The sequence below is a fragment of the Anopheles gambiae genome, chromosome 2 (genome assembly GCF_943734735.2).
Source record: "Anopheles gambiae chromosome 2, idAnoGambNW_F1_1, whole genome shotgun sequence".
Classification (NCBI taxonomy): Eukaryota; Metazoa; Arthropoda; class Insecta; order Diptera; family Culicidae; genus Anopheles; species Anopheles gambiae.
The window spans coordinates 16,110,623-16,136,382 of record NC_064601.1 but is presented as its reverse complement, the minus strand read 5'-3'; the positions used below and the strand labels follow the sequence as shown (position 1 = coordinate 16,136,382).

Below are 25,760 nucleotides of genomic sequence, written 5' to 3'. Positions count from 1 at the left end.
AATAGCCGCTCCATTAGCGTTGCCCATAGACCACACGCCCCAACCGACACTTTCGGATCACTGCCACCCAACATTAGTCTCCTTCTCTGTAGGTAGTTGCGTGCCTCCTTTACCACCATCACGATCCTGGCTGTATGTATGTATGTATGTATGTACGTGAATGTCAGTTCTAAAAAAAAATAACAAAGCAAAAGTCCATCTACATCCACACCACCAAGCCGCCTGCAATCCCTTGCATTGTCTTCTGACACTTTCTTTCTTCTTAAATTACCCATTAAACCCAATGCCCAACAAACGCAACAAAAGCTCCCGAAACAAAGCACCAGAAACTTCTCAGCTCAAACTTTTAGCGACCCTGTAGCGTGTGCAACCCGCAGGGAGAAGATTGGCCGCCGATGAAGCTCGCCCTCGGGCAAACGCGCCGCACAACGGTCATGATTCAACACATTTAAGTGGCTTCATTAATCATCATCCATCGCATCGCAATCAACTTACGGCGATATATATTATAATAATCGATAATACTACTCCATAGTCATCAGGCTTCTGCTTTCGCGCGCTACATTCGCCGCCACCCGTATGTATTTCCGGTTTAACTCTTCCATTTTTCCAACCGCTCCACCCGTAAGCTCACCAGAACCCTTTTTCGCTCCCCTCTTTTATATAAACACTCGCTCACTCACTTTTCTTCTGTATATCGGCTTATCCCTTAGTGGTTTGTTGCCCCTTTTACGCTACACATACTTGCGCTGTCCTGAAAAAAGGCAACTTAAACCGGCAACTGACAGCAAACATTATGCTAGCATTAGCAGCAGCAGCAGCAGCAGCAACAGCAACAAGCATTGAGGAAAAAAGCTGCTAACTCTCTTTCTCTTTACATACTTTCACGTAAGAAAGTTCATCATGAAGAATCAAAAAACAAGGGCCCCCCGAATCCACTGGTGTACCCCATCCGTCAAATGTTGTACCTCTGTTTCTTATGTTGTGTGTGTGTATGTGTACATATATTCACCAGTTCGAAAGTGTGTGTGTGTGAGTTCGTGTACAGTTCAACTAAAATCATCCATAAATCTCCTACATCTATCGTCGTTTCTCCGTTGCTCGTAGCGTTTTAGTGCTCTTTCCCCCTATTCTCATTATCGGGACACCGGGGATGGATGTTATTATCTATCAACACTGTTCGAAACGTTTCATTTTCCCACCTTCCGATGTAATGATTATTACGGTGAAAGTGCAGCGAACAGATCGATACACCGGCGGTACGGTTGTTCGCTGAAATCATTAATTAAAGCGCCGCATCAGTTCTGCTCCAGAAGGGTTTTACCATTTTTAATTATCTGTTCTGGTCTGTGCGAGCTTGAGAGTAAGCTGACCCGTTCCAGACGCATAACGGAGGGTCGGGACACACGCTTTGTATAAAGCTTACGCTGCTATCTTCTATCGCCTTTAGCTCTGCTTTGCATAGATACTTCCACACAACGAAATTGTTTGACAGAGGTCCCATAGTCTCTCTCACGCTACAAACTTGGAGGCAGTTTGGTAGATGGGTCCTATGAGGGAAGGAATTTGTTGTTTAATTACTTTAAATGATGTACATAATTGTGTTATAAACATGTACCAGATGAATCGATATGAACACGAAATGGAAGCATTAACGCTTTTCCGTGCTTTGGGATATGTTTCTGAAAACAAAAGCAATAATTAACGCTCTCACTGCGGTCTGAGTCCTGTGGTGTCGTGGTTATGTTTTCATACTAACACAACACAGGTCGTCGTGGGTTCGAACCTTGGTTTTGAGGAGTGCAGCTTCTAGAATCCGTGTTGATACTCAATGTGTTTTTTTTACAAACCACAAATGAACAATACATACATCAATTTCGTATTTTCATATCGACGACCTCTATTATATGGAGCATGGCTACCAAGAGTAAGTTGGGATGTTGTTCTCTATGTAAGGACAACTGTTTTCTGCCTTTTTTTTGGTTAACGCTGCTTCTCTTTGTACAAAAGCATTTATTGGTATTATTTTTTAAATGTTATGAAAAATCACATGAAAGTGTGGTGCAGCTTCCCCAACAACTATTATTGGCGCTCGAATTGTAGCTCTGTACGTTTCTGTATGTGTATGTCTCTATGTGTCCTCTGTGTGTATATGTGGCTGTACAAATACCCCTGCCGTAACGACCCTCTCATACACCAACTCGGCTCGAACGAAGCGACTTGCGTTCGAGATGTAAATAGTTCAATCCGAAAACTATTTGGTTTGTTTTTTTTTTTCGATTTGCAGTGGTTGATTAGTACGGTTGCGAATTAGTTGATTCCGGTTTGTTTACTGTGCATGTTGGCAGTTTGGTTTGGTTTTTCTGTTTGCTAGTTTTATCCCGTTACGTCACTGCGGGCGTCGGATCGATCGGATCGTGCGAAGTGCGGCGCGATCCTCGTCCGCCCGAACGCATCCCTAAGCCGATGCGATTGACCGGCGTTGTTGGCTACCGATCTTGGTGTTGTTCTCGTTCGACGTTTGCGACCCTTCAATCCATTCTGTGCTCGTTTGTATAATGTGTGTGAGTGTAGATAAGCTTACGTGCACCAGCACAAGCCACTCGGAATTGGACCGGTAGATACCGAGCCTTTGGGATGGCCATCAAGCAGCAAAAGTTATCGCTCCTATTTCACAAACATTTTCATCATTGTTTAGGCTTTTTTTTGTTTAAGATTTCACTGGCCTTTGGGGGACTGAGCTTTTTGTGTTTGATTTTGGGTTCTGATTGACTAGGATTCTGAATGTGCAACTTAAAATGTATATAAAGAGCTCTTAGCGAGATTGAAACAGTTATTTCCCATCATTTTTCGTTTGTTCGTTTATCAACTTTCACTCGCCATTGAACGATGAAATACTGCGTTACAAGTGTCTTCACTCGACAAGCCTAGGCCAGCTTGTGGGGTTTCTTTTTTTCTTTAAGTTAAGAGATAGTTGGCAATTCCTTTTCCTTTCCATTATTATGGTTTTACAGCTTTTTCTTTCATTAAACATCAACCATTGGACAAAACTCAGTAAGAAAAAAGAAAACCTTACTATTCCCCAAGCAAAGGAGGGAACTGTTTCCTCTACCGGTGGCCACTACCAAAGAACGAAGCACCAACAACACTGGTCATCTAATATTTTAGAAAAGAAAACCCTCGGTCCATCTCCAGCAAACAACGCGTCACTGCTCAACTGCATCAACTAGTTTTGTGTGTTTGTGTGTGTTTGTGCGTGTGTTCAAACGTGGAAGTTTCTCGAACACATGCTGGCCAGTGTGTCCTGGTTCCGGCTTTCCCTTCGCGGGTGCTCAACCCTCAAGCACGACCCTTTACCATTGCCTTTCTGCTTGTTCTTCTTCTTTTCCCGCCCCGACTTCACTTGCGTGCTCAGTTTCTCAACATGGCGTCGGTGTTCATGCGAATTTTCAACCTAATTTGTATGATGCTACTGATCGGCCACTGGAGCGGCTGCTTACAGTTTCTCGTGCCGATGCTGCAGGGCTTCCCATCCAACTCTTGGGTGGCAATCAATGAGCTACAGGTAAGTGAGCTCTAGTGAATATTGGGGACTGATGGGCAAGCTTTTACATTTGCTGTTTTCAAACAATTTTGTTTAATGTTTCTGTCCCCCGTTGCAGGAATCATACTGGTTAGAGCAATACTCATGGGCACTGTTCAAAGCGATGTCGCACATGCTTTGCATAGGATACGGAAGGTAGGTGGTAGGTCCAGCTTAGTGGACAACTGCTGGAATGCATGCAGCAAGCTCCAGTTTGTCTGGGGCAAGCCGCTGTTTCGCTAATAGCTATCTCTACTGCCTCTGCCCGACAGATTTCCTCCTCAATCACTGACAGATATGTGGCTTACGATGCTTTCGATGATATCTGGTGCCACCTGCTACGCCTTATTCCTTGGGCACGCTACCAATCTCATCCAGAGTCTGGACTCTAGTAGACGTCAATATCGCGAAAAGGTATGTGCCGTGGCCCCCGGCCGGTATTGTGCAAATGTGATGTACTAATTTACTAACCCCAATACGCCCGCCACGCCCAAAATGGCGCGCCTCCTGCAGGTCAAGCAAGTGGAAGAGTACATGGCGTACCGGAAGCTGCCGCGCGATATGCGACAAAGAATTACTGAATACTTCGAGCATCGGTACCAAGGTAAATTTTTCGACGAAGAATGCATTCTCGGCGAGCTGAGCGAAAAACTGCGGGAAGATGTGATAAACTACAACTGTAGGTAAGTACCGATCGACGGGGGCCCCTTCGATCGTGCGATTGAAACATACACCAAGCACAAGGATAAGACCCGGCCCCGAACCCAACACATGCTAATATGGAACCTGTTTCTTTTCTTCTTCTTTTCGTATGTGTGTGTGTGTTTGTGTGAATGTGTGTGTGTTTGCGCGCGTGTGTGTGTGTGTTCCACAGGTCCTTAGTTGCTTCAGTGCCTTTTTTCGCGAACGCTGATTCTAATTTTGTATCAGATGTAGTGACTAAACTTAGATACGAAGTTTTTCAACCTGGTAAGGAGATACTGACACATGCGTTAAACGTGAAAGATCTCTCAGCATAACAGTCTAACTTCACCCCCGTCTGCTCTTCCTCTTCCAGGTGATATTATAATTAAGGAGGGAACTATAGGATCAAAAATGTATTTTATTCAAGAAGGCATTGTAGATATCGTCATGGCTAATGGAGAGGTACGTACGACCAGGGGTGGTGTGACCCGTGTTGTAAGCCGCCTCCACTCATTGCAACCCTTCTGCCTTCCCGCAGGTCGCTACATCACTGTCGGACGGATCATACTTCGGAGAAATCTGTCTGCTTACCAATGCCAGAAGAGTCGCCAGCGTTCGTGCCGAAACCTATTGCAACTTATTTTCACTCAGCGTTGATCACTTCAATGCGGTACTGGACCAATACCCACTGATGCGCAAAACGATGGAAACGGTGGCCGCGGAAAGGTTGTAGCTGAGCGCATGCAGATGAAAGCGATCGTACCTCGGTATTAATCCTTGTGCTCCTTTCCTTTTCAACTTCCCCATGTTGCAGGTTAAACAAGATTGGCAAAAATCCCAACATTATGGCGCAGAAGGAGGAATCGGAATCGGGCAATACGGAAACCAATCAAATTAGTGCTGTAGTGAACGCTTTAGCTGCTGAAGCTGATAATGTAGATAACCTAAGGTACGCATTACATAGTGTTCATCCGTTTCGATCCGCGTTCATCCTGTAATGGTGTCCCCGTGTTTTTTTTTTCTTCATTTCGTCCCCCACAGTGACGGTAACGGTAGCATGAAGAAGGGCACTTCGCAGTCCAGCTTGAACGAGCTCAATCAAAGCTTGAAGATGAGCTTACCCCGGCCGAAGAGCGGCGAGTTTAGGGCCCTTTTTGAGGGCTGAAACGTCACCCCCAAAGGGAGCGTGTCCGTAAGAGGGTAGGAGCGGAGCGGAAGTGGTGGCATGTGGGGAAGTGTGGTGACGAGTGGGGGGAGAAGCATGTTTTCTTCAGGCCTTATGACAGTGACAATGTATGTGTGTGTGTGTATGTGTGTTTGTGTGTGTGTATGTATGTGTATGGACATACACATAACCGACCCAGCGACGAAACAAACATCCAAAAACACTGATACACACATTCTCTCTTACACACACACACACATACACACATACACACGCATATGCACATACTTACACACATACAAGAACAATGATCAAATAAAGCAATGAAAAAAATGGCATCTACTCTTGTAGCGCGTTACGTTAGTGACAGGAGACAAACACACACACACACATACAGACGTCTACTATCAGCTCACACTACACTCAGACACTCAGTACACGAGGGACAACCCCGTTTGATCGTTTCAGGTTCAGTTAGGATGCAATTTGTAGCGAAGTTTTTTCGGTTAGATCGAATTAAGTTAAACTAAGTATCTTTCTTCTTCGAGGGTAGTATAAGTAGGTGGTGAGAGTGGGATGGTACGGGAGGGGAGGAAGCGTATGAATGCGGGGGGACATCAAGCTTGTAGGAAAAGGGCCTTGGGGGGCAAAGTATATACACTTATACATATACAATTATACCGAAGGAGAGGATAAGAGTATACAAACACACTCACACACACACTAACCCACACTCTTACACAAACACACGTACGCTTCCCCTCCCACCATGTGCGCACGAGCGGGCGCATAAGTAATTATATTTTAGGAGTTAGTAGAAAGTGCAGCGTAGCAGCGGCGCACCATTACATCTTTCTTTAGTTCTTCTTAGGCGAGATATACATATACATACATATATATACATATATACATATATACATAGATATATGGTAGTAGTGCATTTGGGTGTGTAGGGGAGGAGAAAAGGGAGGGAGGGTGGGAAACCGCCGCAGTAGTGAAAACAGGGAGTAGCAGAACACTTCAAAACTTGCGCTACAATTTCACGCACGTTGCAACGATGAAGAAGAACCAGTGAAAGAGAGAGAGAGAGAGAGAGAGAGAGAGAGAGAGAGTAAGACAGAGAGAATGAGAGAGAGTAAGAGAGAGAGAGAGTGAGAGAGAGCGAGAAAGAGAGAGAGAGAGAGAGAATTGAAGAGAAGCAATCACGAACCGGAAGAAGAAAGAGGATGACGGGGCGATGGGACGATGGGCGAAAGCGTAGCAACAAAAAAACCCTTCGTTTCCTGCACTCCGCTCCGGTAGTAAACTCAGGACTACTCTAAACGCTCTGAACACGCACTGTTAACGCACAACAAGCAGCATGAAGCAAACAAACAAAAAACAAAAAAAAACCAAAACCGCTGAGTTCTTCTTGGGGCTTTGCTTTCGATGGTGCTGTACGCGCAGGGTGCGGAAGCTTTTTATGACGTGCCAGCAGCTAATTGGGGTGGGAAAACCGGGGTGTGGTAAGGGGGAAACATTGCACAAAGGTTGCAGAGAACACAAACACTGCGGCAAGAACACAGCTTTGCGCAAAGCTCGTACGCACGGGCGCGCGCAACGGATAAATACAGGCGACACGGGGAGCTAGAACTGGCAACGTTAGAACAATACGAGAGAAAGTCTTTATTTACCTTGTTGGTGGGTGTTGACGGGCGGTGGGGTTGGCTGGTGGGACAGTTTTATGGTGGGCAAGAATGTCCACAGCAAGACCTGGCGAGTGGGTGCGGCGGGGGGGGCTAGGACGGGGGGACAAGAACAATTAGAAACAACAATCGGGGATTTAGCAGGAAGGGGCCTTAGGCGCAGGATTGAGTAACTCGTATTTAAGTAGAGATTTACACTAATGAATAAAACAATTAAAACAAACACAGACACACACACACACCCACACACATACTCAGTCGCACGGAGAGGAAACAAGCGTGGACGCGGGTGCCAATACCACAAAAGCGCCCACTACAAAAAAAAAAAATGAGAAAAATCGGGAGGTGCGTAAAGAGTGGCTCTTTTTCCTCATTTGCCTCCTTAACGCACTGCTAGGACGTGCTAAGCTGGGTGATAAAGGAAAGGAAAACACACACACACATTCGCGAACAATTACACGGGATATAAAGTGGAGGGACAGGGGAACATAGGCGTAGTAACATAGCGAACGAATCGAACCAGAAGAAAAGAAGGAGTGTAGAAAAAGGGGAAAGGGAAAGCAATTAAGTATAACTTAAGAAGAACAACTAATGCGGTAGCAGCGAATGGGGAAGAGATTTGCTAAAAGAAAAAAAAAGCAAACGAAGTGGAATAATAACAACCACAATAGCAAAGGAAAGGTTACAAACATTGGAGAAAAAAGGAGAAAATCAAATCAATTAGAAAATAAAAACGAGAAAAAGGCGAAACAAAGATACAAAACTCAAACTAAAAACGACGTGGGAGCAAGAGAAACATAAAGCCATTTGAAACAGAACTCTCACTTTCTCTCTCACTCTCTATCTCAGTAGCGGTGTAGTGGTGTAGTAGTGCAACTGGGGTAAGAGCCGACGGCAAGGCGAGAGCAGACGGGAAGAAGTGTTGTGTGTGAGTCTGAGGGGCGGGGCGCAAAATGGCGGGCGAAGGCGTTTATTAGTTCGTGTTGCGTTCTTCAATTTATGTGTCGCGTCTAATTCGAGATTTTTCCAGTCTAAGTCCGTAGCAGTACTAGTAGCAGTAGTAGCAGTAGTAGGTGATGCAGAGAGGGGTGATGGTGTGTTTGCGATTGCAGAGCTGTAATTAAGAGAATCAAAATTACAAAAAAGAAGCAGAATAAAAAAACACACACAGTCCTTTTCTTTTGTAGTAGTTTTGCGCAAACGAATAACGCCTCAGCAGTTACGTTTGCCGCAACAAACAAACAAACAAACCTACACACACACACACACACACAGTGATACAACAGCTGCTCTCTCGCTCTCTCTTGTAGGACAAAAGCAAGCAAGCCCAGCAAGCAAAAGAAATCAACTAATATAATTAGCTCAGCTACACACTCTCTCACACCGCAACCCCCGGGGCCGACCGCCGTCGAACGGTTGACGGTGGAGGGGAGGGTGTTTAGCAAAACCAAACTCTATTTAGTGCAATTTTGTTGTGGGAGAAGGATTAAGAAGAAAAAAGAGAACAAAAGGAGTATGAAGAAGAAAAAGGAAGGTGAAAAAGGAAGGGGTGTTCTGTTGTCCTGTGAAAATCAAAACAAACAAACAAACAAAACCCAAAAGCAACAACAAAACAGCAACAACAACTCACAAAAGAGCGTTGTAGATATAGTTGATCGTCGTTTCATGATAGTTTATTCAGCATTACTGATAGATTAGCTGGCTTACACTACTAAAAACAGTGATTGTGAATAAAACCCTAGAATGAACTAAAAAGGCATCAAAAACACGGTTGGGTCCGTCTTTTTCGTTTGCATTTGTTTTTGCGTGTTGTTTGCGATGACGACTACTACTCTCCCTGTGGCGAAAGAGTGGCGGAAAAGGTTCGGACACGAATGGCAAAGGTAGGTGAAAGCAGTGCTGCAAAATGTCACTGAGCATGTCATAAAAAAAATCTGACTGAAACAAAATCCACATCAGCGTCACGTACTCAATTGTGATAATCAGAGGTGATACTCAGAACGGTTGGTGTAACCAATACATGCTTCATGACATTTTTGCAACCAACTTCAAAACATTTGGCAATTTTTGGGTCAGTCACTATGTCATGACTTTTTTTTCTTGTGATCAGTTTTGCAAAATGTCACAGACTTAGTCATGACAAATTACGGCTGAAACAAAATCATGTTAGCGTCACGAGCCCTACTGTGATGATCAGAGGCGAGCCTCAAACAGTTGGTGCGACCATCACATGCTTGGTGACATTGTGTGCAACCAACTCTTGGCCAGTCACTTGGTCGCGATCATAAAGAACATGTTTTCTTGCTCTGTTTGACCCGACAGATATTCAAAACAGACACAGCGAGAAAGCATGCTCATTTTGCTGCTTGACACCAAGAGTATTCCAAGAATATCGTGATTATCATTGAGAGAAAATGTCGTGACCAAGTGACCAAGAGTTGGGTGCTAATCAAAATGTCACCAAGCATGTGATTGATCCTCCAACTGTTTGAGTCTCATCATCATCTCAGTTGAGTATGTGAGCTGATTTGAGCTTCGTTTCAGGCATGAGTGTTGGTGCCTGAAACAGTGGCATTTGTAGGCACCACTGTTCACAGCCAGAAAAAAAGTCATGATTATGCTTGCGCCGGCATTAAGCTAAGGTTGCCAGTCAGAGTATCGCGTTGGACTCGCATTCGCATGTCGCATTCAGCATGTCATGACGCACTTTCAATGAGTATCAACAATGAGCGTCAAGCTACCCCGGATATGTTCATTGTTTTCGTTGGTTAAAATTTCGCGATGCTTTTACATTTTGCAGCACTGGGTGAAAGGAACCAAATGAATGGTGAGGCGTCTCCATTGCACAAAACAGTCATGCAGAAGACAAAAAAGAAAAAAAAAAAAAAGAAAATGCACCCGCACACACACAGAGTGTCTCTTGTGTTTTTTTCTATCCTTTTATTTTGCCTTTTTAATTGCGCAATCGGTTAAACAGATACAAATTTGTGTTATAAATATATAAAATATTATGAAATAGTGAGTGTATGTTTGTGTGTTGGCGTGTGTTTTTTTTATCACACAGCATGGATGGAAACCACCACAAACACACAACACCTTCCCTCCCCCTCCACGTTCGATGTTACATGCGGGGATGGGGTAACACGTGTGTGTGTGTGTGTGTTTGCGTGGGGAGATTTTTGTAATGTATTCGTATATGTTTCCTCACTTTTGTCCACACTTTGCATGTTTCTGTTTTTCCTTTTTCCGGTCCCAGTGCTGTTTCTGCTTCAAAAACTTTTAATTCAGCACGTGTTTTGCAATTATCGTATTTGTTCGTGGCTGTGATCTATTTCTCTCTCTCACTCTCTCTCTCTCTCTTCCTCTATGTGTGTAATCCTGCTTTCTTTTGCCTTTGCTAGGTTTAAGGTATGATATTTATGATTTTTATGATTGGTTTGATAAATGTTTATTTTTTTTAAATATACTTTTCTGCGCCTCTCCAACCCCTGCTATCATGAACCGCGTTCGCGTGTGTGTGTGTCTGTATGTGTTGTGTGTCTAATATAATAAGTAAGTATGATGAAAATGTTCATGCTCATTTTGATTATCTCATCTTTTCGCCCTTTTCTTTCACCACCACTACACCACAGACTGTTATCTTCATTTCGCATAACTCGCCTGGCTTGGTCCTTTCTGGACTGTCTCAATTCCTTCACTGTGCGCTGTGTGTAACTTAAAATGTAAGCCAATTCCTTTAGCAATTCACATTCTCCCCATTTTCATTGCGTTTTCATCCGTAAGCTGGTACTTTATTTCGTCGAGATTTTCACCTTTTGCATTTATATTCCTTCCTTCAACTTCAACACTTTCCCACTCCGCTCCGCTAACAGTAGCAGTAAGCTGCAACCGAACACAGTTTGTTCTGTGCCAATTAGTTTTGTTCGTTTTTGGTTTTTGTTCAAAAGCTACCTAAATAGTTTCGCACTTCCTTTTGCCTTTTCGTCCAACGCTGCGCAACGGCAAAAGGAAACGTTGTTTTGGAGGTTTGCTGCTAGCGAGAGCAAAATTTCGCCTTTCCGTGTTGTGTTGTGTATGATGGAGCGGTGAAGTGTGCGCAAGAGCTGTGTGTATTAATTCGGGCTCTAATAATTCACGAGAACGCTAAGGAAAAGGCTACAATTAACGGTTACACTATTTTTTATTTAACACTACTATACGCAGGGGAGGGGCCGCTACGGGATTTTTGATGAGTTAAAATATTCGATTAACACACACACACATGCACATACACACTCTCTTCGCGCGCCCTGTTAGAGTAGCCACATAAATTAATTCCATTTTTATCTTTTCACTGCCATCCCCTGCTACGTTCGAATTATAGTTCTTTGTTGTTGCTGTTGTTGTTATTAAACATTTCATTCCATTTCCTACTAATTAATCAATAAACGTTCAATGTGCATATAAGCGAGTTGAAAGCTATCTCGAAAAAAGGCAAAAGAACGCGCGCGCGCACGCGCACGCAAGGCTAGAGAGCTTGAAAAGGGGGAAAAAGAAGGAAATGACAAAAACAAAACAAGAACGCAACAACAACGGCCTTATGCTTAGCTGTCTGTTATCTGTTGTATCGCTAAAAAGCTCTGGGTGTATGTATAAGCTCTAATTTTGAATTGAAAAAAACCATTTTAAAGCAGACACCAGGGTGTATCCACTGGCAGCAGAAGAAAAGCTCAAATCGTTGACAAATTAAAAGGAATCATTAAAAAAGGAAAGAAAAAAAACAATTCACTGGACATAAGCATGGGCTCTCGACAAACAGGAGTAAGCAATCATCCACCATCGGTGATGGTGGCGTGGTGCGGCGCAGTAAGTAGCTGCAAAGTGGCGTAAAATGGAGTGAGCGAGTGCGCGCGCGCACACGCGGTGCGTGTATAAAGCGAGAGATTAAATTCACTGTGAATTCAGTGCGCCCGAGAATGGATGGGATGTTGCAGCCTGCTATTACTATCCCCCTTTCCTTGCTCTGAATGCAGTTTTTAACAAGCATTAATTTTCCTTTTCTAAACAAAGCTACCATCAACAACAAATTGATTGGAGATTGCGAAACAAACAAAAAACGTACGTCGCACGCTGGTTAATAGCTAAATCGTTGTGTGGTGTTGATGTTTCTCCTTCTCTCGGCGTACGCTCATACTAAAGGCCAGAAGACGCCACTGCGCAATTGAAACGTAAATATGTTATAACTACTAATCATCATGCTTGGCATAAAACAAAAAGATATACTCCTATTCGCTAAACTTGTAGGTATATAGGTAGTATGGGAGGGGGAGGGGGTGAGTGGGATGACGCTAGATAATTATATCGAAGGGAATTCAGCATTGTGTGTTTTATCGTCCTTTTCATCGTCTTCTCTCTCTCTTTCTCTCTAATTTCGTTTCGTATCGTATGCGTTCGTTCTAACACGCGTGCGTTTAATCCGGGTCTAATGGTTCTCGCAAAATAGCCAAAGCCTACCACAATTATCCGCCTTTCTCTCTCTCTCCGACGAATTGCGATCCTGAAGGGTCAGTTGTGTTTGAAATTTGTTAAAGTGCATGCACGCACGAACTTCTACAGACTGTAGCTCTAAATAACTGTTCAAACGTGGAAACATGCAGAACACGTACCACACACTACACTTGTGAGAAGAACGGTTGCACTACTATTACTAGATCTGCTCAATGGTTGCTTGGATTGTAGGAGGCGAGGGGGGGGGGCTATTTTGCGTGACGACACAAACTCACACACGCACATACACACACCTAGACGAATAATTGTATGGTTCGATACTTTTAGCAAGATTTGCCCGAGAACGAAAGCAAGAAGAAAGTCTGGTTGTTGGTTGACCATTTGTTCGACTTTCGTCCCATTCTCTTCCCATGCATTTTGGCTGCGTGCCTTCATCACTAACTAAAAACACGGTTAAACAATAGGAATATGCGATTATGGTGTATTACGACCATTCGGGTGTGGGGGGAGTTGGAGGGGGAGCATTAGGTCTCTCCCATCCCATCCCATCCCACTGCAGTGCCCTCTCTCTCTCTCTCTCTCTCTATCTCTCCGGCTATTTTCCCCGATTAGTGACATCACATTGCTTGCGGAACAGGCACGAGCAATTGGTCAGCGGGCAGCTGCTGTTCCGGCTGTACCGGTGGAGAGGTGACAGCTACTGGTGCTGCATCGACCGGCACTGCTGCTTCTGTCACGGTACCGACGACACCGTTCGTCTTGGCGGCAGCAGGAGCGGCTGCCGCCGTCGTTGCTGTTCCCTTGGGTCTCGTGATTGGCGCCGGTTTCTTAGTGCCCGGCGCTGGGGAAACGGCACTGGTGGTCGACTTCTTGGCCGCCACACCGTTCTGCTGCACCTTTCGCACTGAGGGCGAGGTCGCCCCGGCGGTGGCAGCCTTCGGTGCGAGCGAGGTGCGCGTGGTCGTCGTCGTTCTGCCAGCGGCTGTGGAGGACGACGCTGTCTTCGAGGCTGTGGTTTTAGCGTCAAGCAACGGCTTCTTGGCGGCAGCGGTGGTGCTGCTACTGCTCGTTTTGCCGGCCAAACCACTACCAGCAGTGGCGCTGGTTCTGGTGGCGGCTCCCGTCCGCGGAACTGTGCTGCTTGTGGTAGTCTTGGTCGTTCTGGTAGCGGCGCCATCAGTCGCGGAAGTTCCGTTCGTTAGCGAGCTCTGGAAAAAAAAATATCATTTAACACATTCGCCATTAAAACGAACGTTCTGGAAGCGGTTGGCCGAAATGTGGCGCTACACTCTTACCTTAGCTGCAACGGTTCTCTTTGCTGTAGTCGTTGTGGTGGTACTTGTCTTCGAAGGAACTGATGCACTCGATACGGCGCTCGAGGGTCGCGAGGTGACGGTGCGTGTGGTGGTGCTGCTGGCAGTCGACAAACGCGAGCTTGGTTTTGGGGCTGCACCAGCACTTCCTGTAGTCGGTTTGGGTGCGGCAGTTCTATATAAAAAAATGTACAAGAAAATGTGTAAAAATTACAACAAACCCATGATTAGATTCCCTTATGATTGTCCCCAATTATTCTTACCTCGTCACTGAACTAGCGCTGGCCGCTTTCGTTGTGCTCGATGCAGAAGTGGCGGTTTTCGTTGTGCTCGTGGCGGAAGCGGCCTTGGTTCGTGCGGCCGCCACCGACGATGCTGTGGTTTTGGTCGCTGGCGCAGCCTTTGCCGCGTCTGTGGATGGTTTGCCGGTCGTAGTACGCGCTGCTGCCGGTCCGCTAGACGAGGTAGGTGCTTTCGCGAGTGGCTTGCGAGCGGCAGTAGTGGTGCTGCTGCTGCCAACGCGTGTCGCTGCGCTCTTGGTCGCAGCACTGTCCTTGGACACGGCTGCGGAGGCTGATGGTTTAGCGGATGCTGTCGTTTTCTTCGCCGCGGTCGTTGAGGGTGCCTTTGGCTTGGCGGTCGGCTTGCTGGTAGCCGCTGCAGTGGCTGCCGCAGCTGCAACTGCAACGGTGGCCGCAGCAGCAGCGGCCGCTACAGCAGTACCCGCTACATCTGCCGATTCCTTTTCCACTTCGACTACCTGCGGTTCTTCGGCCTTCTTATCGTCGCTTGCAATCGGTTGTTCTGGTTCCGCGGGCAGTTCAGCGGTCTCTTGGGGTTTCGCAGCTTCCACCATCGGCTCTGGGTCAGCCTTCTGGTCAGGTGCGCCGCCCATCAGATCCATATAGTTCTGCGATGCCTGCGGTTCGCTGCTGTCGACGCTAGCGGCCGGCTCCTGGGAGGAAAGCAGCCCTGGCTCCGGATCGTAGACAGAAGCTTCCAGCGCAGATGCCTCCTTGTGGTAAGCGGCTAGCTCTGACTCTCCACCCGCGAACGGGCTGCTGCTGCCGGACGTTTTGCCCAACTGCTGCTCGATCGATGATTGCAGCATCTTGAACTCGGGACTCTGCGAAATGTCCGAACTCGCGCCTCTCGGCACCTGATCGGCGGGGTAGTCTTCCACGCGCCCATGGTACATCTCTCCGCCCTCCAGCATAAGGTTATCCATCTGGTGCGCCAGATCGACGGACGACGGCGAAATGTCCACCGTTTCTTTCTGCTCCACCGACAGCTCCTCCTTGGCGCTGTAAGTTTCTTCCGGCTTAACCAGCTGATCAAACTCTTCGTGCGCGTACTGTGCCTGAACCGGTGCCACCTCCTGCGCGTCAACCAACGGTTCCTGGGGCTTTTCTTCCTCGTCGTCCGGCAGTTCCTGCACCTTGTTCAGCAGTTCCATCTCGGCATCCGCATCGGCAACTGTAGGCTGCGCCAGCAGATCGGCACCAGCATTTTCGTAATCACCGACACCGTTCGCCATGTCACCCGACCCAGCCAGCAGCTGCTGCTCCACCACAGTTTGTTCGTTAAACTCGCTCAAATCGAACGGGTGAACCGTCAGCGGGGAGCGCAGGTGCGACTCTCCGGCACCACTCTCGTCCGCACCACCATTCTCTCCATTTTCCCCACCGTACTCCTCGAACTCGTGCGGTCTCTTGTCCATCTCGGTTTGGAAGTCGGTTTCGGCCGGTACGTCCAGATCTTCCATGGATGACATCGTGCCCTTGCGTGGACTTTGCGCAACGATCGCGTCTTCACGCAGTTCGTGCATCTTTGGATTGATCTCAGCGCCGCCACCGCCGACCGATCCGGTTACTGGTACGAATTCCTTGGCTTCGGGATTCAATGACCAACCATAATCACCTCCGCCACTGCCATCCTGCTGCTGCTGCTGCTGCTGTAACAGATTCATCGACTTCTCCTCTGTTTCGTACAGGTGCTTTTCGTTCAGCTCTTCTCCATCGGTCGTAGGGCTCATGGTATCGTCCATGCCCGAACCGAACATATCCTTTTCGTGGCTGTATTGTTGTTGCTGCTGCTGCGCCGGGAAATTCTCTACTGGAGACATTGGCGTCTCGGGCGAGTGTGGTTGATCGCCAACAGATCCACCGTACATGCTAGCCTCCATGTTTACACTATCACTGGGCAGGTCGTACGCAGGCACTACCGGTTCGGATGTTTCTTCTTCGTTTACCGTTTCGCTGTTGGTATCGCACACCGGCGCGTCTGCTGCTGGCGGTAGAACGTCCTGGAACAGTGGGAAAAGCGAAATTAATCATTCATCGTGCGCTCTTTTCAACAAACTAGAACTAGAATAGCAAGCCATGCACAGCCGCTAATCCCAGCACAGACACACACACACTCACAGCACTGCACTAAAAGTGCATCACTCTTCGTGCGTGTGGCCGCTTGCTATTTTCACACTTTCACACAACCACACACCGCACCCCTTCACGCACCCCACCTTCTACACCGACTCCGAACAGAAAAAAAGAAAGAAGCAACAGAAGCCCTACCTCGTTGAAATCGTTCAGCAAATTGACAACTTCCTTGGTTTCGCCGCCAGTGCTGCTGATGACATCATCAACTTCGTTCGCACTCTCCGACACGGTCGATTCCGCCGCGTAGTCGCCAAGAATATCTGCCACCGCCGCCGCCGGTTCGTTCGTATTCGGCACAGCCGCTACCTCGTCGTGATGTTCTGCCACCACAAGACCCTCCGCCGCACCGTCTTCTTCTTGCTCGTTGCTCTCCTGGGCCGGCGTTTGCTCCACTTGCTGCTGCTCCTCCTTCTCACAGTTCACTTCCACCTCCTCTTCCTGCTGCTGCTGGTGCTGTTCTTCGAAATGTTGCTGCTCTACTTCTTGGACTGGCTGCTGCTGCTGCAGCACGTCGTTTTCCTGCTGAGGTGGCTCTTCGGGTGCAAAACTGTTGATGCTGCTGCTGTACTCAACCGGGAGTGTATTTTCGTCCGAAGGCGTGCTTTCTTCCGGCTGCTTTTCAGGCGCTGGCTGCGATTCTTGTTCGTGTTGTTGCTGCTGCTGTTGCTCTTCGCTGTTCACCTTCACGTAGTCCCATTCGTCTTCTTCGGAGTCTTCGCAGCAACCGGCATCATCATCCTGTTTGACGTCTGCACTATGACGATCTTGACACAAGAAAAAGAGAGACAGAGAGAGAGAAAGAGAGATAGAAAGGTGAAGTTTGATGATCGCTCACGTACGGCGCGGAACAAAATGACGGTTCGGAGAAGATACACCAACAATGTCTTCTCCCGCTTTTGCACCACAGGCCGGCGAATTGGCGTTACCTTGTTGCACGGCAAAATCTGTCCACTTTTTTATTGTTATTGCTGATATGCAAGCCAAACAACTGATTAGCGCAATACGGTCAGATAGGGAGACAAACAAACAGTTAAACGTTCACGATATTCACAGGCACGTATGACGACCAAACACAAGCCCAGCGTAGTCTGCTATGATTCATCCGAAGGCGAGCAACCATCAAACTGGCTGAGCGAGAACTTGGCCATTCCTCGAAACGCACGATACGCGCGAAAGAGAGAGCGAGAAAGAGTTTGCATGGGTGTGCGTGTGCGAGAGCGCGCGCGCTCGAAATGAGAGCGAGATCCGAAGCGTTGCATTTCGCTCGCTCGTGATGCAAATAACTGCCGCCCTTCAACGGATGCTCGCCCAAAGAACGCAAACGTCAAAAGTTGGCTCAGAACTATTCGATCCATGAAGGCAGGCGATGAGTTTTGTGCAGCAGATTTTAAACATCGCACGAAAACAGCGCCTGTATTGAAGAGTTTCTTTTGCAATTTCTTTTTTGAATAGCTTTGAACATGAAACATGAAAAATCCATGCCGTGAACATTGAAAAGAAAACAAAAACAAATATACCTAGAAAGATCTATCGCTGGACCATATAGATATGATGGATTTCCATTTTGATTGCACATTTTCAGCCAAAACAAAATGCACATACGAATAGTAAAATGTACCAATAACTATTTCAAAATATCCAACACAGTCATTGGAAAAAAGTGACAACATTAATCCTACCACTGGTCAATCCAGGCAAGAGCCGGGTTCAAAGAGCAACAGAGGTACACGCCGGAAGGTTTTCTAAAATTAACTTATTAAAAACCTTTTTTTGTACTTACCAGTGCCATAATCACTATCGAACACCTTCTCGTGATGCAGATCCTCCTTCTCCGCACCATCATCCGCGCCGTCGTAGTCGGACTGCTTCTCCTCGCCCATCATCAGCTGACCATCGTCGTCGTCTTCGTCGTGCTCGTGGAGCATCGCTGCACCGCCGGACACCTGCTGCTGCTCGATCAGCTGTCGCCGTATCGCCTCCGGAATGCCGAACGAATCAAGCTGATCGATCAGTTTGTTGTCGACGATTGCATCCGCACCGAGCAGATCGTTAACGATTGGTTCGTCAATCGTTTTGAGAGGAACTAGTTCATCCGCATTCAGCTCCGCCTTCAGGGCAGGCACGATTTCTGCTGCATCCAGCTTTTCCGACGCACCATCGCCCCCATCACCACCACCCACCAACTCGTCCCCGATGGTTTCGGTCAGCTCATCGTAATGATGATGCTCACCGTTACCGTTGACGTGCGGGACGGCGTGCACCAGCTGGTCCTCCTCGGACAGATCCACCGGCGGATCGGCGGCACTGAGGCTGGATGGTGATGTGGGCTCTTCCTCCTCGTAGTCGGTCGTGTTTGCCGCCTCGCCCATACCCATACTTGGCGCCAGATCGAGCGGTACGTTTAGTGACTGAGCGAACGGATTGTGATGGTGCTGTGGCTCTTCTGCACCGCTGTCCGCCGCGTGAGCCGTCTCGTGCTCCATCATATCACCATTGTCCAGCAGCTCCGCGGACTTGACGGCTTCCTCTAGCAGCGGGCTGGGCGATTGCTGCTTGCTATCGTGCACACCGTCCACGTCCGTCTCTGGGCCGAGGCCTCCGTCTGAGAGGAAGCCCATGTCGTCCATCGGACCGACGCACAGCGTGGAGGCGGCAGACTTTGGTTCCAGCATTGCACTTTCTACCATGAAGTTTTGTATATCGTCGTACGTTTTATGATCCTCCATACCGATGGCGTTGTTCTGTGAGGCATGACAAACAAGAAGTGCATCATTGTAACAGTAACCAGAAAAGGGAGGTTGTTACTAGATATGTGTGCCAATGGTGATGGTGATGGACTTTTAATACCTACCTCAGCCAGAAAGCCATTACTGGCGGCTTCGTTAATCTCCATGTTTTGGCTGGAACGCAGTCTTGCCTTAGCCTCTATCTGTTCTATAAACGGTGTCTCCTTTATGATGGTCTGCGGATCCTTAAGGAACACTATTATCACTGTGATATTGTCTCTAGTTTTATGCTTAGCAAAGGATATTAAGCAATCAGTTACTTTCTGTGGATCATCTGTGGAACAGAAGTGAAGAGAACAGGGATCAGATTAGTACACCACGGATAGGGTATTTAAATGTTTCTTTTGGGATATTTTAGGGTATTTAACGTTACTAAATCGCACGCGCCATCTACAAATATTTTCCAGCATTCAATATTGCTCACGTTTCTAAATATAACTGTTACCACCAACTACCAAAGGACGTTCACACCCGAACACGTTTAGCAGGGCACTGACGGGGCATATTCGCAACCCGAAAACTATACCTAACCGGGTCTTAAGCAAACAATCGATCGCAGTATGACGCCCTGGGGAACCGGCAGCAAACGGAACATCGCCTAGGATCGCGTAGTGACGAATGCTTGCAAATTTGCATAGCATGACATCACGCACATTCGGCTGGGCGTGGAGGTTGGATTTGCGTGGCCAAGTAGCGCCAAGAAGAGTAGCCACAGCAGGGTCATAATACCTGTGAACATTATCTTCTTCGACTTTTATTTTTTCTGCCACACAAAGAAGCTCTTAAATGACACTAATGGCCTTAACACTTCAATACACACTGTCATGCGCTGTCAATCATGAAGCGCTCCTTGTACCATCAACCAACGCAGTGTTTTAGAGCTTTCAAATTGATCCGAATATCATAGAAAATAATGCCAAATTTTCTGATGGATATTTCCCACACCTCAGTTGAATCTGTGAAAGACACACACACAGTCCAATTCGGCCAGCACAATTTAAGAAAGTTTTCTATTCAATCCTACCGCAACCCACGGCAGGAGAAATGGGTACACGCCGCAGCTATTTGCATACATTCGCGCAAACGGTAACACGCCAAACAAACAATCGCGTGGTCAAGTGCGGCGAGTGCTTTTCCACGTGGCATTTCTCGCAGATTTGTTCAACGTTTCATTTGCCGCATTCTCACGCACAACCGCTACACAACCGAAGCGTGGCGGCAATGGCAGCAGCAGCCAGCACTTGTTCGTTTTGCGGAATGTGGATAATTTTTCGCAATTTTTCTCTCTCACCACTTTCCATTCCTCGGTGGGTGAGCGCGCGCGCACACACACACACACACACACACACACACACTCGTTTCACCCAGCGCCTTTGTCTATTAAAAGTTTGATAATTATCTCAATGAGATTGCAAGAAAACAGAAATGATGAACACTATGCTACTCTCCAGCCCGCGAGCCGTACTGCTGCCTGCGTCAACACAGCCCAATGAACAAGCACACGAGAAAGGAGAAGAGAGGCAGAAGAGAGAGGGGATGAAAATTATTAACGGTATATGTATGAGTTTTCAAAAATAAAAAAAAAGCTATTGCAAGAAAAGTAAAAGAAACACAATATGGTTATGAGTTAATCGGATGACAGCTTTCGGGGCGCCACTTTCTTAATCCGTTGAATTGACATCATTATTTCTGTTGGCCAGATTGGGTACAGCCTGCAGTCCATTAACGATCAGTTCCGAATTGGCCCCGAGAATAGGAAACCGTTTACCATAATTTACCAAGCTCCGTCCAAGCTTGTCGGTCCACTTTTCTCCAAACCATGACCAGCCAAGCGACCAGGCGACCGATCGTTTTGACAATTATTATGAATAATGTTTCCATCAAATTAACAAACATTGTATGGCTGTTTGTTGTGATTCGGGTCACGCTCTACTAACTGCTCGTTTCCGGAAAGTCAACCTTTTTGGGTCCGTATTTAGCGGTAGCGTTACTCTTAAACACGTGCCATTTCTTGACCTTCACACCCAACGGGGCCCCCTCGGTACATTTGGAATGGAACAGAGCTCTTCTTTTACCATTTGTAAGCGCTGGTTTGATAAATAAATCATCCCAAAAAGGTTGTTTTGACGTTCCGGTACAGCAGAGAAAGCATGTACGATGTGGCGCCTTTGTATGTTGTGATCGTTTTGGGGTCGATTCGGGACGAAAATAAATAAATTGATAAAATAAATTGGAGTACAGCAATCATGCGTCATTGCATTGCAATTTGCAGCTCGGGGTTCGGGCAATCCATGCATGGGGATGTTTCACACCTCAACACATATGGCGAGGGGGGAGGCATACCACAGACACCGAAAATAGGATTCGTTGTTGTGTGGTTCAATTTTAGCCGAATCAATACATCATGACAGGTAGAGCGAATTTTCTTATTAGATGGTATTGTCTAATGGTTATGCATATTGATCGATTGAACAAACCACTCCTCCTGTAGCGTGTGTTTTGGCTGATGGAAAGAACAATCATTACACTTTATGTTATAAATAGGTAAAAACAAGTGATTTCTGCCCATGATTTCACTCTTCAAACAGCTTCCCGAGAATGCACAAACAAGCGAGAGCACACCCGTTTTCCTGTTCCGGAAAATCTTTCCTCTTACCTTACACACACAAACACGCACACACGATCACCCCCATCCTCTGCCCGCATGTCGAGGTAGGGCGCGCGTCAGCAGCAGCCAACGAAATACCAACGCGAGAATGCCAACGCAATGCTATTTTTGGAGGAAATTTTACCCCACCACAACCGGTACACCACTGAGGCTGGGCTCACTGGCAGGGACTGGTGCATCACCGCTAACCGAACGGCGCACAGCGAAACGGTGGCCGAATTACGGAATGACAGTGATCTTCACCAAACCCTCGACTGAAAGCCCTTGACCGCGACGACCCCATCGAGGGGCACAAATCGACATCGGTTTACCTTGTTCAGCTTGAACGCATGGTAAAGACGAGAAACCCGGCACAGAACACACACACACACACACAAACCGTGAACCGGAAACCCGGAATGGCAAAAATGTGTGCAGCAAAATCTCTCCGCTCCGTTCCTTTGCCGTGCCCCCCTGTCGAACAAACACGCTGACGCGAAGAGAAAAATTAGAAAAAGCTTTGAACACTAATGAGCGAACTGACGAACCCCTCACCATCAGTACACCGCTCTGTATGCAGTGCTCTGCTGTATGAAGAAAATGACAACATAGAAAAAAAAACCCGTGAGAGAAGAGAGAGAGAGAGCGAGAGCGAGAGGAAAACCTTATTCCATTGCGTTCGCCAGGAAATTCGGTGAAGGGAAATCAGTTTCTGAACGTACTGCTTATGATGATGATGACCGGGGGGAGAGCCGTAGTGCGCGTTTCACCGGGAAGGGAAATGAATAAACAACGACGACAAGCAGCAGCAGCTAATGAAAAGCAGCAGCACGGCGTACGATCTGTGTGCACGGCGTACGATCGCGCAAGATCGAGGAGGGGTTTTGGGTTGGTGAAAAGCGTCTCTCTTCCTCCGCAGCTCACTGGAGAAAGTTTCACCGAAAATTTCCACCCAGTTCAACGTACCCGCTGCTCTCTTTCTGCGTTTTGCTGTTTTATTCGGCCCCCGTTTTTCCTTATCGTTTTCCAGCAGCAGCAACAAGCAAACAGCAGAGGGGGGGCACAAAGTGACCAAACCCAAAACGGCCGCTACTTTTCCGTGGTGGCCTCGATCAGTGGCGCGACTCGATGCGGCCCCATTTTTCCACCCATTTTCTACTCCTTTCCTTTTTCCACGGCGGCGCTCTCTGTGCACGATTGGGTGCGAGCAGATGAAACTTTCATCGAGATGTAGTCTCGCGTCTCGGGGGAGTCGTAGAGGGGAAGGGTGTGTCGTGTGGTATATGCTGGATGCCCAATTCCGACCGGTACTCTGCCAACCCAAGGCCACTCCCGGTGATCTCCCATTTGATCATGTTCTCTATTCCGATGCGTTTGGGAGCATATTACACACACACACACACACAAATATACGTTTAGAAGCATTTTAACATCTTCTTTCTCACACACACACACGCTGTCTTCGTTTGTACCGTAAAACGATGCATTCAATAAAACCGCTTTGAATCGTAATTGGAAATCTTCACCGGCCGGCGAAAACCGAACGGCACGGAACTAACGATCGAAGCGAATGGAAGCCCCGTTTTTTCCAATAAGATTGGCGAGAAGGAGGAAGGTGGTAGAAAGCCCACGCTAGTCAATTTGCGGTTAGGCTAGGAAAGGCTGCAGCGAAGGGTGGCGTTCCGGATCAAGGCTAGCCCTGGATGGGGTGCAAACGTGAGGCACGGTGTTGCGCGGTATCGATCAAGTCGAGATCATCGTCGATCGATGGAGAAACATGAAGCGAGCGATGAAGAGTGTGGAAAACAGTGAGGCTCACTACGCTGGTACATGCTGGTAGCTAGTGATGATTTCTTCTCTTTTCACCCTCTCTCTCTGGTTTGATCTCTTTTGTTTTTTTCGTTGCTTCCCTTCCATTAGTTCCGTTTTCCGCGTTTTCCTGCAACGGTCACACAACTGACTGTGCTTTCTCAACCGTTTGTCATTAGGCTTGGCTTTATATTTGCCATCCTGTTTGCCTCGAAACATTTGTCCAACTAACGACCGAAAGTGGTGAGAAATTGAGTTGAGTTCTTTTAAAATATTTTAATTTCCCAAAACATTTCCATCGCCACCGTCACCACACTTCACTCTTCTAGCTACCTTTTGTTCTTGCTTTATCGCTTCATCCGGAGTCGTGCGGAAATGTTTTGATCATTTCAGCTGCCAGGGAAACCATTTTTCCATTACCACTTCTTTAACCACACGCTCTGGCCCTCCCATTTAGGGGTGGCTAGTTTTTTGCACTATCTAATACTACCGCCCCATCCTTCTCCCTTCGCTCCAGAGTTTCCACATTCTGTGGAGTGGCCGTTTTTGCTTCATTTTTGCTGCTGCTTGTTGCTGCAAAGCTTCCTCGCTCGTTTCCCATCGTTCCATTGGGTTATAATAAAATACCTACACATCCTGCTCCCGTGCTCGCCCTTCTCCGCCCCCCCCCCCCCACATGGACCGTTATTAATGCATTTCGCAACTCGCAAAGAGAACGGCTCAGAGAAGGGAAACAAAAACAAAAAATTGCCACACCAACGACGAGTCGAAAAGCGTGGAATCAGGAAAAGCAGAATCTAACACACAGCAAAAATGAGGAAGGGGGTAGAAATGATCTCATTGCAGAGTGTGTGTGTGTGTGTGTGTGTGTGTGTGTGTGTGTGTGTGTGTGTGTGTGTGTGTGTGTGTGTGTGTGTGTGTGTGTGTGTGTGTGTGTGTGTGTGTGTGTGTGTGTGTGCATGTGTCTTTGTGGGGCGTTGGATGGAACGACTCCACCTAAACACCCCGTACAACCAGGCACACTACACTCACCTACTTGCTCGCGCAGCTATGTTTATTACTATTGCGACCATTATTGTTATTACCGTCCCATCGTCTGTCTCTCTCCTCTATTGCTGGTGGTTCAAATGAAACATCAAAATCATGGGGGGGGGGGGGGGGGAGAAGGGCACAAGAACAAAAAGCGAAAAATCGCACACCAAACTTGGGGCCCCACGTAGTGCCGCAGTGGTAACGATCGTTATGAGGGTGTGATGATGATGATGATCGTTGTGTCGTTGTGTCGTCGTTGGAAGCTTCCAACCATTTTGCAGCATTATTTCTCTCTTTGCAAAGAGCCGTTGTGGGTAAGCAAATGCAAGTGGCAAAGTAATGTAATGTAAAGGTTTGCAAGAGCAATTTGGCAAAGAGCGAGTAAAGTTCTGTAACTGCAAAATCGTTTTAATTGCATCTCTCTTTCTCTCTCTTTAATCGTTTCACAATCGTGCGCAAACAACTAAAGCGTCTATAAATATTTGAAATCGTTTGAAAACTGTTTGCTACTTTGGATGATTCACCAATTCCAATAACGGGCGCTCTAATGGAAAGAGAGAGAGAGAAAGAGAGAGATTCGGCTTCGGCGAAGTGTATTCTTGAAGAATGAGCAATAATCCTCCTTCCTGTCATATAGAGAAAAAAACACACTCACAAACCCATAAAGCCATTGGCGATTCGCATTAGTCAACGTCGTGGGGTGGTACGTGACAAGCACACAGCAGCGCGCACAGTAAACAATAGACATTACTGCGTACCAAACCAAAAAAAACACACACACAGAGTACCATAACCGGGCCTAACAGCATACTGCTTTCACATTTGGGAGGAAACGCAGCCCAGGTTTTGCGCTTTCCTCCCTCTTAATGCTGTGCATAACGACAAAATTCGTTTGTTTTTTTGTCATATCACATTCAGCACTTCCGCCACATGGTGGTAGTGGCGCACACGCACACCAGCGGGACGACTATATTTTCTTCTCGATGATCTCATCTGCATCTCTCCCGCTCCCGTTTAATTCCGAAACCATGCAAACGTTCACATAAACACACACACACACATAGAGGACACGGTGGGGCCGGGTGATGGCATCGACCCATGTGTGCGCTACTACGCTCCACGCGTCCCCCC

The 25,760-nt window shown here is 47.2% G+C and overlaps 2 protein-coding genes across 9 annotated transcripts in view; one reads left to right on the top strand and one right to left on the bottom strand.

Moving 5' to 3' along the window:
- Positions 1-8,887, top strand: part of LOC1269408 (uncharacterized) — a 36,525-nt gene extending 27,638 nt beyond the window's left edge. For all 8 annotated transcript variants that reach the window (XM_061645966.1, XM_061645965.1, XM_061645967.1 and 5 more), the window contains 9 exons: positions 3,416-3,565; positions 3,663-3,739; positions 3,856-3,997; positions 4,097-4,266; positions 4,458-4,552; positions 4,641-4,729; positions 4,806-4,993; positions 5,082-5,216; positions 5,309-8,887. In XM_061645966.1, the coding sequence (XP_061501950.1) occupies positions 3,416-3,565; positions 3,663-3,739; positions 3,856-3,997; positions 4,097-4,266; positions 4,458-4,552; positions 4,641-4,729; positions 4,806-4,993; positions 5,082-5,216; positions 5,309-5,432 (1,170 nt within the window). In that variant the 3' untranslated portion in view covers positions 5,433-8,887. The remainder of the gene's footprint in view (positions 1-3,415; positions 3,566-3,662; positions 3,740-3,855; positions 3,998-4,096; positions 4,267-4,457; positions 4,553-4,640; positions 4,730-4,805; positions 4,994-5,081; positions 5,217-5,308) is intronic.
- A 1,150-nt stretch (positions 8,888-10,037) lies between these two features.
- LOC1269411 (serine-rich adhesin for platelets) overlaps positions 10,038-25,760 on the bottom strand; it is a 43,220-nt gene continuing 27,497 nt past the window's right edge. The window contains exons 7-12 of the mRNA XM_061645961.1: positions 19,207-19,415; positions 18,136-19,096; positions 16,491-17,119; positions 14,181-16,222; positions 13,900-14,092; positions 10,038-13,812 (exon numbers count right to left, since the gene is read on the bottom strand). Of these exons, the coding sequence (XP_061501945.1) occupies positions 13,222-13,812; positions 13,900-14,092; positions 14,181-16,222; positions 16,491-17,119; positions 18,136-19,096; positions 19,207-19,415 (4,625 nt within the window). The 3' untranslated portion in view covers positions 10,038-13,221. The remainder of the gene's footprint in view (positions 13,813-13,899; positions 14,093-14,180; positions 16,223-16,490; positions 17,120-18,135; positions 19,097-19,206; positions 19,416-25,760) is intronic.